This window comes from Crinia signifera, chromosome 19 (genome assembly GCF_055691185.1).
Source record: "Crinia signifera chromosome 19, ASM5569118v1, whole genome shotgun sequence".
Taxonomy (NCBI): Eukaryota; Metazoa; Chordata; class Amphibia; order Anura; family Myobatrachidae; genus Crinia; species Crinia signifera.
The window spans coordinates 131,717,187-131,732,815 of NC_139226.1; the positions used below are offsets into that span (position 1 = coordinate 131,717,187).

Genomic DNA, 15,629 nt, shown 5'->3' on the forward strand with positions numbered 1-15,629 from the left:
TAGTACGCTGGAGCTCGGAGCTTCCCTGCCGCCGCCTGTGTCCCCGCTGCCTCTGTCACATTGAGCGGTGACGTCGGCGGTACGCTGGGGGATGTTCGCGGCGGCTCGGGAGGACTCGGGTGCCTGAGCGCTCCCGAGTCCCCCCGAGCCTGCCGACGACGTCACTGCTACTGAAAGTATGTCGGCAGGCGGAAGCGGTATTAGAAGAGCTCCGGCGTGTGATCGCCGGAGCACAGGTGATGGAGGGTTGGGATAGTGATTGGGGAGGGGGGGCTCTAGAGGTGCTGCGCCAGTTGTGCACACCTGGACACCACTGGCGCCCACCTATTTCATATTTGGGGTATGCCTGGAAATTCTCCGGAACAGCCCGCTGCGGCAGCGCACCTGAGCCCGAGAAATTTCCGGGCATACCACTCAAGGGGTTAATTAAGCACCCAAAAAAAGAACAGTCGCTTGTGAGCGACGCTGGCATTTTTAGCGGATATTTTGGGGATCTCTCACAGCATCGTTGGCACTCAAAGGGTTTTAAATATATAATAATCTATAATCCAGATTAACAGCAGCAACACGGATATCAGATCCAGCCTAGGTTTCCTATCTGATGTGATCTGGGTTGGACTGATTAAGCAGTACCTGTACTATCCTGATATAAGGGTCTGCATTGCTCCTGATGTTGGTATAGCTGGCCAAGTGATAGGCCTAAGTGTAGGCTGCGGTAGGGACTACTGGAGATTTCTGAAGAGTTTGTACTATGATGTGACATGTTGATGCTGCAATGCTGTAACCCTTCTTGCTTATGCTGTTCACCTGCTACAAAGACCAAGACTTCATCTGATCCGGTGTATGCGCTTCCTTGTCACAATATATATGGATTAGTATGCTTTTGGAGTGGTTGAAGCGAATGTTTGTGTTTGGTGTATTATAATATTGTCTGTTTCCACTGTTTTATGCCTTTTTCACTCCTTCTCTTCGACAACAGATGGCAGCACAGAAGCTCAGGCCTGTTAACAGTGTGACGTTCTCAGTCTCCAGCCGCACAGATTCCGGAGTCCATGCACTCTGCAACTCTGCACATGTGGATATTGAGAGAGCACCAGGAAAGGCTCCATTCTCAGAGGACGTCTTGGTCAAAGGTTTGAACTTTCATCTGCATCCAGAGCCTATTAGGTGGGTCACTACAAATGGGGACATTTAACCAAGACACTTAAGATGTGATGGGTGAAGTCCTCATGAAGCTCAACGACTGGAAGGTCCTTAGATGTTTGAAATGTTTTTGGCTACCACCTAGATTTAGGGAAATATGTATCAAACCTCCTAAATTGTTTACACGTGGGGAGGTTGCCCATACGACCCATTTTTCACTAAACTATACCTAGACCAAACTTTTGCTGTCAATGCAAAATCTCTGCGACACTATAGTCAGTGAATGAAACGCGACGGTATGCATATCTCTGTAATGAAAATCTCTTTTTGTCTGTCCATGTACCGTATTATTTTGTTGTAGATATTTTTTTGCCAACATCTATTTATTCCCTTTTTAAGTACTTATATTTTGTGTTTCATATTCCCCTATCTTCACCTGCTTCCTTATTTATTGTAGACAGTGGAAGCAATAATAAGGTAGGACTTACATACCACTCAATGTTGGCAAAGGAGCAATCATTGCAATTGATCCCACAGCCCTGGTACCCACACGGTACATCAGACCAGAGCATGCTCAGATTTGCACAGACTGTCCCTATTATTTGGTTATATGAAGAGAGTGCTCAGGTAACGCATAACTAACTATTCGGCACTTATTTACAAGTTTAGAAGTGTTTTTGTAATGTTGCGTTTTCTGAGTCAATAGAGATAGTGAGCGTCAAGTGCTTTAATTTACAAACAGTTTCTTGTTTTAATTATATGAGTATAAGCTCACTCTGAGGTCAGGAAAACACAGCGCGTTCAAATCTATTGCAGATGCCTCTGGCAGTCGGGAGAAATCCAGTAAAGGGGATAAGCGGGCAACGTGCGGCATGTTTACTGTTGCTAACAGATGAGATGGAGCGGCAATGATTTCTGGCTCGTGAACACAGAAAATAGTACATTCCTGTTCATAATGCATTGCTCACACACAAATCCCCGTTCCCATAGTAACTAATTAGCGCTGTAATACTTGCTCTTCAGCTCTTACCTTAAGGGGGAGAGAGAATAAGCCTGATAGATGAGCATATGGGCCACCTTCATGTGCCCAGAATATAGCATTGCAAGTATCTTAGGCCAGTGCATGAGTCCTCCTTTATACACCTCATTGTTGTAATACCGGAGGGCCGCCGGCAGCAGCCAGGGATTTAACTTTTTGTTTGTTTGTTGTGCTTCCCGACCTCTTTTCTTTAACCATTCATTGATTAATGATCTTCTAGACCCCAAGCACACCCTATGGATCTACACTTTAAAAAATGCACCTGTCAAGGGGTAAGATATATTAAGCAGCAGCAGAACAGGCAGTTGTTGATGTGTTGGATCGGGTATAATGAATAAGCACGAAGGATCTGAGCAATGGCTAGACGATTGGGTCAGTGCATCTCTAAAATGAAAGGTCTTGTGGGGTGTTCCCGGTATGCAGTAAACGTACTCAACAAAAAGTGGTCCAAGGCAGAACAACTGGTGAACGGCGACAGGGTCATTGGTGTGTATGTGTAGGGAAGGCTAGTCTGTCAAGTCTAATCACACAGAATGGCTGATGTAGCACAAATTGCTGAAAAAGTAATACAAAGGAAGCTGAAGACCAGTGAGAGTGCCCATACTGACTCCTGTCCGATGCTGGAAGGCCTACAATGGGAAGAGCATCAGAACTGGACCAAGAGTGGAAGAAGCTTTCGGGGTCTGCTGGACCATGGTTTCTTTTGGATCATGTGGATGACTGGGTGCAGTTCTGCATCATTTACGTGGGTAAAAGATAGCACCAGCATGTTCTATGGGAGGAAGACCAGCCTGTTGCAGGGTCCAGCATAGACGGCCAGTGCAGCAGAGCTTGGAAAATTTCTAATTTGGCATTGGCCACTGCAAAAGAGCTAAAGGAGACAACCGCTTGCTATGGGAAGATCGGCCAAAAGACAGTGGAAGGCCAGAGGTCACAGTTTAACGCAGTCCTAAAAGCTCTAAGGGCGCTGTCTCTTAGGTAAAAAAAATGTGGAGGACAAGAGTCCAGGGCCGGTGCAAGGTTCCCCAGCACCCTAGGCAAAATGTCAATTTGCTACCCCTCTGCAGGGATGGAGGAGCCAATTAAATTATAACACAAGGAAGGGAAGGGAATGAAGCTGGCTGGGTGCTGCAGCCTGTCAGTGTCCACTATATGACTAAGTGGTGGATCCTACTACACAAAAGGGGTGCCGTGATGGGTAGTGTGAGGGCGCTTACTTTTCACTGATGGTACTGCTAATAGCTTGTGCTGGCTGGGATGGTTAATGGGCGGGCTGCTGGCTCTTACTTTCCTGCTCCTACTGAAGTCGCTTCAAAGAGATCAACTCTGTGCCGCCCTCCAGCGGCCGGTGCCCTAGGCAAATGCCTAAAGTGGTGGCGCCGGACCTGCAAGAGTCATGTAGGACCACTGGCTAGGTTGTGCCAATTACTGCAGAACTGAAAAGTCCACATACTGTGTATCCGTAGACCACCAGCTGCAGCAGCTCCCCTGGGATTACATGCAATAAATCTAATGCGATTTATTGCGTGTAAAAATGGCCCATGAAGTGCCAAATCGTAAGCGATCCTCCTGGGGTGCTGCCAGGGGGCTCTCAAGGGCAACTGGTCGGACTAGGGTATATGGGGGCTTTTACCATGGAGGATATCATGGATTGAATTCCAAATAATAGTTTCCTGTCTAAGAGAATCTTGACTGGTAGCTTTAAAGGGGTGTGCCCTGGGTTGACCAGTGCCGTCACCAGATACCGTAGGGCTAAGCATCCACAGATGTGTTATTTATCTATTCCCAGATGTGTGCTAATTGAGATGCATGATCATAGAGTTGGGAATATGGAAGCCCTATTCCTCCAGAAGCACAAGATCTGGAAAGACTTTGAACCTCAAACGGGCTCTGACATTCAAGCTGTGGACACACGGTGCGATTCTGGCTATTGATGTTGACTATATAGTCAAAATTTAATAGAAAGTTAGTCTGAATCGCTCAGTGTTCTGCCATGTTCTTACCCCAGATAAGGGGTGATAACTAACCCTCAATTTATTTAAAACTTCACTTAGGAATGCAAATTGGGTCCTGTAACTGGGCATACATTTAAATAATGGGATTGTATAAAACATTTATAGAAGAAATGTCCCATCTCATCATTGAAGTGATGGAGGGGGCTGGATTTCATGATGGAGCATGGGAGAAATGTTGGGCAGGAAGGAGCGGCATTAGTGGCTCCATCCCAGACAGATTGAAGGCAAAAATGGGGCAAATTAGGAGACTGAGGTGACACGGCTTAAATTGGGTCAAATAAACAAACATTCTTGATAGAGAGATAGGGGTGTGTCTATACTATACTGTTTATGTATATATGTATGTTTGTGTATCCAAAGGACAGAAAACTAACCAAGATTATTTCAATGTTTCAGAATTAATATTCTATATACATCTTATGGAAATAATTGGTACTGTATGGTGATTTTTGGTATTTGGAAATTACACTAAGGTGCAGTCAAGTCTATTGGAGAATTAGATGATGTTACAGAAAGTGCACAGGTAGTTGAGAGGGGGAGAGAAGATCAGATTCTTAAAAGTGGAATTACACCCATTCTTATGACTAGATAAGTAACAAAATAAAAGACTGCGTATTCAGGCTGCGGATGCATTGCTAGCTGATGATAGAACTTTACTGGATGTAAATAAATTACATAGTTTTTATTGAGAATCATATAGCACAAACAAAGAAACAAAACAAATTGCCACATGATCAGCTATTTAACAATCTTAGGGCGAGATGTACTAAGACTCGAAAAGTGATATAATAGAGGTGATAAACCACCAACCAATCAGCTTGTAATGGTCATTTGTCAAGCCCAGCCTTTAACATGTCAGGTAGGAGCTGATTGGTTGTTTATCACTCTACATTTTATCACTTTTCAAGCTTAGTACATCTAGCCTAGACTGTGCTGATTATATGTTTACTAACCATTCTAATAGGAATTCTACGGTCTTGTAGAAATATGGGAGCCTGCGCCACTGACAAGCCTATGGATAATTTTGTGGGAACTTCCGTCAGTTATAGATTTATTTGGTAAGGTTCAAATGCAGGGCCGGTGCAAGGCACCGGAGCGCCCCAGGTGAGTCGGGGTGGGGGCGCCCTGGTGCCGGGGGGGGGCGCCCCCACCTGTGTACCTGTGTAAAAAACTTGCGGCGCCGGCTTCCCTGCAGTGCTGGAGCGGGCCGGGGTGTCCGTGCCGTGGGGGTACCTGCGGCGCTGTCATTGTGTATAAAGCCGGCGGGGTCCCTGGAGTGAATAGAAAATAACTAGCGCTATGCACGCGGCGGCGCGGGAAGCGCTAGTTATTTTTTATTCACTGCAGGGACCCCGCCGGCCGCCGCCAGCTTTATACACAATGACAGCGCCGCAGGTTCCCCTGACAGCCCTGCCCGCTCCAGCACTGCAGGGAAGCCGGCGCCGCAAGTTTTTTACACAGTTCGCTAACCCTCCATGCTGGGGGTGAGGGGCGAACTGCCACCCTCCAATGGTATTTTACTTTGACATTCATAATGTGGACATTGACCGTGTCAACTTGCAGTATGGTGACACTGATGAAATGTCAACAATGTATTTTTTAAGATTACCTGAATTCTAACTGTAACCACTAAACCTAACGGTACTTGTTTCCTAGCACGGCGCCAGCAATTTTAATTGCATCCATCGGGACCCAAAAAATCGCGTTGGTCGCATCGCATGCAACCAAATTGCATGCAATGCGATCGACGCGGTTTTTTACATTGGGGCCAATGTAAAATCGGGTCTCAGGGACACGTCGGCGTGGAGTTGAGAATAGAATAGTGTGGCGAGCGCAGCGAGCCACCGAGCCCGAATCGTGGCGAGGGGACGCGGATACCTGTGAAGCCCGCGTAGGGCCGCGTTTACCTGTGAAGGTATCCGCGTCCCCTCGCGGGGCTCGCTGTGCTCGCCACACTATTCTATTCTCAACTCCACGCCGACGTGGATAGTGGGGGTATGAAAAGGTCGGAGGACGCGTACCGCCGCCCCTCGCGGGCTCGCTGCGCTCGCCACGCTTCGGGTTCGCGTGGATAGTGGGGTGGCGTTAAAAATTGTGGGGGACATTTCACTGCTAAGGATGCCTATTTGGGCTCTGTGGCCCATTTAACATTGTTTCCTATGGCAAAATCGCGGGCATTGAGTTATTGAAGTGAAAAATCGGGTGCATTTAAAAATGTAACATTGATCCCTATGGGAAATCGCGGGCATCGTCGGTCGCGTCGCACCCGTTACTTTAGTGCATACGATGGACGTGATGCCCGTGATTTTTTACACCCGATGACCGCGATGGACATCGTGGGCGCCGTGCTAGGTAAAGAGTACCACAATTTCTTTACATCGAACGTCTATTACTGCGGTCCATCCTGTGATGCTGTCATCCTCTTGTGTAAGCGTTCTTGTTGCTTATTTGCTGCTGATTGCTTTTATGTAGCCGTCTCTTGTATATTTTCTCTTTCTCAGTGTACTGAAGGCCGTTCGTGTAAGAGATGACTTCCATGCTCGGTTTAAAGCGATGTCCCGCACGTACCTTTACCGCATTGTAACTGGATGTAAACAAAAGGAATTGCCAGTGTTTGAACGGAATCTGTGCTGGGCAGCCAGTGTTAGGTAAGCCTAGCTGTCATGGAAGAACTACAGTAAAGCTGGCCATACACATCTGCAAATTCTCAAAGGGAAAAGCTGCATAAGATTTCCTCTGAAGCACCCGTGAGATTTCCAGGCGTCAGAATAGCATGCAATTCCAGCAAGTACTGCAAGGTCTGATATATCTACAGTGCAGTACTTGCGATATAGGGTCTACAGTCCGATGCGCACGGGACTACGGATCGGAACGGATCTAAAACACGTGATTTGCCACTTTTCACCAGATTCTGCGGCCCAATGCGTCGGAATCAGGTTAAATTGGGCAAAATCACAGTAGTGTTTGGCCAGCTTAACTGTTTAGACCCTCCCATATTTCTAAAGAATTCTTTGGGGATTGTTAACTAAACAGCAGGTTCTCAAAGCCACCGATTCTCACCAGCTCTAACAGCAACATTTTTAATGGCAATCGTGATAAATGTTTAGAATCACCAGATGGCGTATTTCCATCCTGCAATGTTCTAAACGTGACATCAGGGTGGATCTAACACAACAGACTAGGGGCCAGATTCTCTAAGCTTCAAAAGTGATAAAATGCAGAGTGATAAACAGCCACCCAATGTAAAAAACCGCGTCGATCGCATTGCATGCAATTTGGTTGCAACGGAATCTGCTGCGCTATATAAGAACCTGTAAATAAATAAATAAATCTTTATTATAGAGGGTGTGATAATGCAGCCACTTTACCAGGATTTATCCAGCAACCTGATGCCCCTTTCAGACTGCACTTTTTACCCGTTGTTTTGCCGTTTTTTCACCGTTTTAAAACGGTAACTTGTGCAGTCTGAAAGGTGCATTTGAATTTACCGGTTCTATTGAACTGGTGTTTCTAAACGGTAATAAAGCAGGGTCCTACCCGTTTCAGACCCAGTTTTTTTTCATCCACTGTTTCCTATGGGTTAAAACGGGTTCAGTGTTGTGAAGGAACAAAAACTGCATTGAAATACCGTTTAAAGACATGCGGTGTGAAAGGGGTTTTAGCTGGCAGACCCATTTTTAGAAACGTTTTAAAATACCTGGTCAAAGCCAGTTTCGCAGTCTGAAAGCAGCATAAGTGGGGTGTGGTACAGGGGTCAAATAACACCACCACTATTTAATGTAAAATTACATTAATGCGCACAAGCTCCATGTGAACACTTGATCTTGCATGTTTTAAAACTACGTATTGTATATGAGTTTGATGTGCATAATCACTAGTAATTTTCTTTGTGTACTTGAATCTCCCCATTGGCACCTTTTTCCTTTCTCTCTCTCTTAGAAAGTAACTAATATGTCAAGGTGTAGATATATTGGTTGCCATTTGATTTGTCCACAAATCCCATTTTGAATTACTTCAATTCATCTTCTATATATTTTAGATTTTTTCTGTTTTGTTTTGTTTTCTTTCATTGTGGTTTTGTCAGGGCCGGCGCCACCACTAGGCAAATCTAGGCATTTGCCTAGGGCGCCGGCCACTGGAGGGCGGTATTTCGCTCCCCCTTGCCGACCGGGTACCTGTCCTGCGGCGTATATGTGTGTAAAAGCTGGCGGCGGTGGCGGCAGCGGGGGGTCCCTGCAGTCAATAAGAAATAACGAGCGCTATCCACCGGGCTATGCGGAAGCGCTTCTGTTTTGGAAACACTGGCCGCACGCTGATTGGCTGAGATTCAGCCAATCAGCGTGCGCCGTGCGGCCAGTGTTTCCAAAACAGAAGCGCTTCCGCATAGCCCGGCGGATAGCGCTCGTTATTTCTTATTGACTGCAGGGACCCCCCGCTGCCGCCGCCGCCAGCTTTACAGCGCCGCAGGACAGGTACCCGGGCGGCAGACACCGGGGCGCCCCCACCCCGACTTGCCTGGGGCGCTCTGGTGCCTTGCACCGTCCCTGGGTTTTGTTTAAACGTCTCACAGCCACCTGTTGGTGACTAATAGAGATTATATTTTACTCAAGAACTCAATAAAAGTTAAATTTTAATATCAAACCATCATATCATACATCTTGACTATAACTTAAAAAGTGTGCCCCAAAAAAGAGAAATCCCCTGGGTTTTTTTTTTATGGTTATTTGTTTTCTTACACCCATCCATTTATAGTTTGAGTACCTGAATATTAGATTTCTGGGGGCACCTCCAGCAACTCTAATCCATAATTCTTCAAATGTAACAAGCAATTAATTTACAGCTGGTTTAATCTAACTAATAACCTTAATCAACCAAGTGTCCTGTGCGAGATACATCCCTCTTGACACGTAGGAAATATTACTTCGCAGAAAGGGTAGTGGACAAGTGGAATAGCCTCCCATCAGAGGTGGTAAAGGCAAAGACATTAAAGCAATAACGGTCAAATAGGGTTTAAGTTAACAATATGGTTAAAAAAGGGGCAGACTAGATAAGCCAAATGGTTCTTATCTGCCAAATTCTATGTTTCTATGTTACCTAGGCTACATTTGTGATACTCCATTTCCACAGAGTTATAATTTGTGGTTTCCGTTTTTAGGCTTTGCCCACTAAATATATACTCCATTGTATAATGTGTCTGGTTTCTATTCGCAGCAGTCTTGACATACCAACAGTCCAGGAAGCTGCCCAGATACTGCTCGGGAATCATGACTTTAGTGCCTTCATATCTATAAATAAGTCTGCTCCTTCTAAATCTCCGGTCAAGACTTTGCAGGTGGCAGATGTCACACCCTCCGCCAGCCTCTTGCCGAATCACCACTGCAGGTAATGCAATAGTAGCCATAATTAAACTTCCCCTATTCAGGGAAACCTGTTGATACAGTTTTGTTTTCCTGCTTCATTATATTGAGCAACCTTTTCATAAGAATATACAAAAAAATTCACCTTTCATCTCCATAAGAATAAGAAAGAACAAAAATTAAGCAGCGCTACACCATAATAAAAAGTGTATGCATCAATGGAATAAAAATAACAAATTAATAACACATTAGAAATACATATGTAGAAGCATGCAATATTAAGAACAAAGGACCTGTTGGAGTAATAAAGTCAACAATGGTGGGTTGATATAACCTGCACTGATCAAAGCTTGCGTCCAAAGAGAGATAGTCCGTTGAATATTGATGTGAATCTCCTAATGGAATCTCCGTTCCAAACCCGTTGGCAAAAGATATACTGTAATAGGCAAGCCCGGGGGACCTTTGTAGATGGTACATTTTACCAGTTCCAGTTCAGGTTCATTTTCTTGTAAAGGGGCCTTTGGAGACCAACTCTGGGACCCCTCGTAGTTTAACGTTTCTTTTGGGTGGGATCTGTCCTCTAAATCACTGACCTCTGAGAGCTATCATCTCTTCTTCCAGATTCTCGTGTAGGATTATAAGGTCATTATGGAACCCCACAAATTTTCCCATTCTTTTCTCAAAGTGATCTGTCCGACCTCCCAAATCATCTTTAGACTGCTGACATGCTTAAAGGGCCGAGCAAAATTCTCTGGTTACCCCAGTTTTGAATTGGAATAATAGCTTCTTCATCATGTCCACCGCTACGGCGTCTATATCACCAATCTGACTCTGAGGGGAGTCTCTACTGATTATAGGAGAAGGTACCACCAGCTGCAGTAATAAGGGAGCTTTTATCAGAGCTCCTTACACTGGCACTAGTAGTTTTTGTCCATTGTGGTGATGGTTTAAAGAAGGCCAACCACTAGGCTATCGTTGGGTTGCTTGGGTGCCATTGTGAAACAGATGAAAGTGTTTAATGTGGCGAGGCACTATATTAGAAATAACTCCACTTAAGAATTATTAAACCATGAAATATTTTGGTGGGGTGAAGAAAGACATCTAAAATAAGATCTCCACATTTTTTATAGAGCCATTGGGGAGAGGGGGGATAGCTGTATAGCAGTGGAGTACAAGATATAACTCTCTGTATTTGCAGCCGAAAACTGTGATGCCTAAGGCCAGATTAGGAGCCTTTGGTACTTTCCCTTCTCAGCTTCCCTTTCCTTTGCCCAGAAAAGGTGCAGGGCTGCTGGGCAAGGTCAAATGTGTATTCCCCTTCCCTTTCTGTAGTAGCTGTCTCTCACCCTGCTCTGGAACTACTGGAACGTTACCTTTCTTCTGTAGCCGGGGACCCCCTTCCAGGGAGCTGCGGGAGGGAGCCTTTACTTGTGTTGATGGTGCTTTAAAATGGTGCCTGCTAGACAAGGGAGTGGGTGCCTGTAGAGGCCACTTCATGTCGGGCGTGATTGGGGAAAAGTGTTCTATGCGGGAATGTCATGCCACATTTAAATATGGCCCAAACCAAGCGAACCTCATGGGTTTAGTGAGAGGAGTGGTGAGAGTTAATTGTTTCAGGAGTTGGCCAATTCTGAATGTTGTATTGTAGTTGAAAGTTGTCTTTTGTTTCTTGTAGTGTTGTCATTAAACTCTTGCAACACTTCCAACTACTCAAAAAGGTGGAAGATCTGGTTCTGCAGGTAGCTTGTGTGATTAATCCACACTGGTCACTAACTGCCAGTGAAGGAGGTGACCGCATATGCAGGCATTCCTAAAACTGACCCCATCACATTAGACTATTACTATTTTAGTCTCATTGCAGTTGTTTAGAGGCTGCTTACATGGCAAAATGTGTAGGCTCAGTTTTTTCCATAGGTACAGAGGGAGAAATAAGATATTGTGACACAGTCTTTTTACATGGCGGTAGGAATCGCTGCATATTCTATGGGGTCTGGCTGCGCTCATGATTTGGCGATGTTTGCGAGATCTTGTGGCCAGCCAGCAGTAAATGCTGCCCATACACAGGGCCAGATGCGCTAAGCCTTGAAAAGTGATAAAATGGAGACTGATAACCCTCCAACCAATCAGCTTCTACCTGTCATTTTTTAAACATAGCCTGTGACATGGCAGGTAGGAGCTGATTGGCTGGTGGTTTCTCACTCTTCATTTTAACACTTTTCAAGCTTAGTACATCTGGCCCAGTGAGTGATGCTCACTGTGCGGTTTAAACTAGATTGCATCGCATCTAGTTCAAAGTGCATGCGATGTGCTAAATCACCGCACTTTTTTAACTAGATGCAATGCAATCTAGTTAGAACAGTACAAGCAGCACATACTTTAAGTGCTGTGCGATGGGCTATGCGTGGGAGCGCACATCTCATCGCACCCTTACATCGGACCGTGTATGGGTGGCAGAAGACACAGGCCCTTATTCAGATCTGATCGTAGTACAACTTTGTTCTCAAAATGGACAAAACCATGTGCACTGCAGGTGGGGCAGCTGTAACATGTGCAGAGAGAGTTAGATTTGGGTGAGTTATTTTGTTTCCGTGCAGGGTAAATACTGGCTGCATTATTTTTACACTGCGGTTTAGATTTCAGTTTCAACACACCGACTGAAATTTCACACTCTCTACATGTTACATCTGCTCCAACTGCAGTGCACATGGTTTTGCCCATTTTGAGAACAAATTTGTACTGCGATCAGATCTGAATAAGGGCCACAGTGTATCAGAACTAGGCTGTTGTGCTCATGCCTTTTTCACACTGCAGCTATAACACAGTATAATGCCGATTTTTTTAGTCTTTTAAAACGTTTAGAGCTGCAGTGTGAAAGCACCATTTTTAAATTACCGGTTCAAGAAAACCGGTAATTCAAAATGGGTAAAAAGAAGAATCTTACACGGTTCAGACCTGTTATTTTTGCAGTGTGAACGGGTCTGAACCAGTATATTGGATCCAACACAGGCCAGGTACCAGGAAATGGGTGGTATATTACTGGATTTAGGATGACCGTTTTTTTGTATCTTCAATGTGAAAGGTACAAAAACGGTAATTAACCAGTAATATACAGTTTACAACATGCAGTGTGAAAGGGGTAAAACTTGCTCTGACCCGGTGAAAGAAACGTTTCAAAAACCGGGTCAGAGCAGGTTTTGCAGTGTGAAAGCAGCATCAGATGGAAAGCAAGAAAAGCTATTGAATATCTTTTCCATAGGATAAAAATGGGTAGATTAGATAAGTGAAGTGTTTTTTATTTAGGCATCTCAATAATACAGTATATTGCTAGCAACAACAACTTTCGTAGTCCTCCACAATTTGTGTCAAACCTGTGATGTGCTATAACTGAGCTAAATGTTCTATACAACATCCGGCATACTGTAAGCTGTGGGTGTCCTCTGCTGGCCAGTAACCGTGACTCATGGTTGGCCTGGTCATTCAAGCTCATTAAGAATAAATGATAGCCAGCAGCAAATCCGATCAGACGGCACTTTTATATAAAATATCTGTTCACTAATGCTATGTGGGTGAGACATTAGTCACAATTGGCCATTACTGAATACATTTGCTTTAAAAAAAATAAAAAATTCTGTTCTCTCTATTGGAAGTTAGTCATAAATTTGTTCTAAGTAAAAGTACCAGAAAAGTTAATCCATTTATAAATATATATAACATTAGCTCTGTCCACAAAATCTCCAGGCAAAATATCAGCGCTGACACACGATCTGTCATCTCCTGCTCAGAATTAACTCTCTCTCTCTCTCCCTCTCCACCTGACGTACGTTTCACTTCCGCTTTCTCAGAGGTGTGTGTGTGCAGTGAAAATATATTAAAAAATCTTTTGTGTTAGATCTATTGTTTCACAGTGAATATGAGAGTCATCTGGACTTCATGGAAGTGCCCTGCAATGCCTGTGTAGTATCAGGGCCTCCTGGAGACCCATTTTTGACACTGTATTTCACTATCTAATCTATCCTTTCAGTCATTATCCTGGAATCACCCACTCTCTCATTCCCCTTCCGCTGTCTGATGACACGAGAGTGAAAAGCAGAAGTGGAGTGCTCTCACATAGGACTGGCTACCAAATTATTTTCCAACTGCTTTCTCAGTGTTAATAGGAATCATCAACAACCATCAGTAGTGAGTGGTATCAAGCGGTATCTGTCTTATCTATACTCCCTCTCTTCTTTTTTCTAGAGAGGATATGAGAGCTGACCCCGTTTCGGGATAGACCCTGCAATGCATATGTAGTATCAGGGCCAGCACTGTAATCCACTTGTACTATCTATCTTTTCGGTCATAACCCTGGGACCGTCACTCTCTCATTCCCCCTCCTCTGCTTGTACGCAAGAGGGGTGAAAAGCAGAAGTGACTCAGTCCCAAATAGGGCTGACCTTCTTTTTCTGATTGGTGACTCCTATAATTTCGAGAACAACAATAGACCCCAGGTGATTACATGACCAGTGATTTAAACCTCACATGTACTCTGAATTGAATGATATATGTTTGGAGATATGATGGTCATTCATTTATTTATCTTACATTTTGCATTTTTGTCTCCCACAATATACAATTGGGATAAATAGATGTAAAATATTTCGCAGTGTGCAATATGTATGGTGGTCAGAATTTTAAACAAATAATAATACAAGCTATGTTTTAGAATTAGTCATAGTACTCTTTGTTTCCTGAAATACAAGGGTGCCCCCAAAAAGAGTTTCTTTTTTCTCCTCTCTATGTCCTCTCTTGAACATAGAAAACATATTAAGCAAAAAATTATTTTCTTGTCAAAAGTTATCTTTTTCAAAATCGTACAATATTTATCCTAGGGGACGTCTTGAAGGATCTCCAGGGAGCCCATGGAGAATTGGGGAACATTGAGCTGAGAATCAATCACAATATCTTGTTTTTAAAGGGTATGCCCATTGATCTTGCTTCATTTATATTACTACACCGTGTATAAATTAAGATGTTCCAGAGGAGAACACTGAAACAATAGGTCGTCTTTGAGAACCAGTCTCTCTCTCGACCCCAGTTGACATTCTTCCCTGGATCACCAAATTCCTGGTTTTCCCGCACTTTTAAAACCACGCTACAATTTTGGAAAAATTGACTACATCTCTCATAGTTTGCTCCAGGGATATTACAAGTAATCTGTCGTTTTCCTCCTATACTCTTCCCCAAATCAATACTTGGCCTTCAAATTCAGTTTTTTATTCCCAGGATTAGAAATATCTGCACCCTACACATTTAATTTCACACATTTACTAGATGTGCTTGGATAAGGCTTTTCCTGACCTTCTATGCTTCATCTTAGAACAGAGTGATGGATATCTGCCAAAATGAGGAACCATGGCACCAGATCTTTAGGTTTACCTCTCCAATATCCATTCCTTGGAGGTGCTTAACCACTTGTACATCGCTATACATCTGGTGGCACTGTTTAAGATTCACACCTTACGTGAGGTTTGTCAAGAAGGAAATAATGAGTCTCCACGCTCCTTCACCCATAATGTTATGCTTCTGACCCTAATAAATATGCCAAATACACTTTTCGTTTTTTTATCCGCTGAGACATCGTTTGGTGATCCATGATGATTCTGAGGCCTTTTAAAAGGAATAAAACTATTATTCCTGCTTATTAGACCTTATGACCACTGGTGTAGGCTCGATAAAGGCTTCCCAATGTGTTTGCATTTCAGTTACCTCACAAATACAACAAGCTGCTTTTTTTTGTATTTAAGAAAAGCAACATAAAAGCAATACATGTAAATGAGTAAAGTAACGTGGGGAAACCACATTGGGTTTTAAAACGGCTTGTGGGTAGTGGGCCTTACAGCTATGTAAAATCAGACCAGCTCCAAATCTGATGCTGCCCACCATGAACCCTAGATCAAGCGATCCTCATTCTTGATATTTCTCCGTTTTTTTTTTTTTCCTCTGCACAATAAAAAAAAAATGAAGGGGCTTACTTTTTAAGCATTGGGTTCTAAAACCTGGCTCTACTGATTTATGACTGAAATTGTAAAAGGGCAG

The 15,629-nt window shown here is 43.9% G+C and overlaps 1 protein-coding gene across 5 annotated transcripts in view; it reads left to right on the forward strand.

Moving 5' to 3' along the window:
* PUSL1 (pseudouridine synthase like 1) overlaps nt 1-15,629 on the forward strand; it is a 110,274-nt gene that overhangs the window by 80,393 nt on the left and 14,252 nt on the right. For 3 of the 5 annotated variants that reach the window (XM_083163368.1, XM_083163367.1, XM_083163365.1), the window contains exons 3-5: nt 980-1,167; nt 6,699-6,845; nt 9,409-9,579. In XM_083163368.1, coding sequence (XP_083019494.1) covers nt 980-1,167; nt 6,699-6,845; nt 9,409-9,579 — 506 coding nt within the window. The remainder of the gene's footprint in view (nt 1-979; nt 1,168-6,698; nt 6,846-9,408; nt 9,580-15,629) is intronic. The other 2 variants (XM_083163366.1, XM_083163369.1) reach the window with 2 other exon arrangements.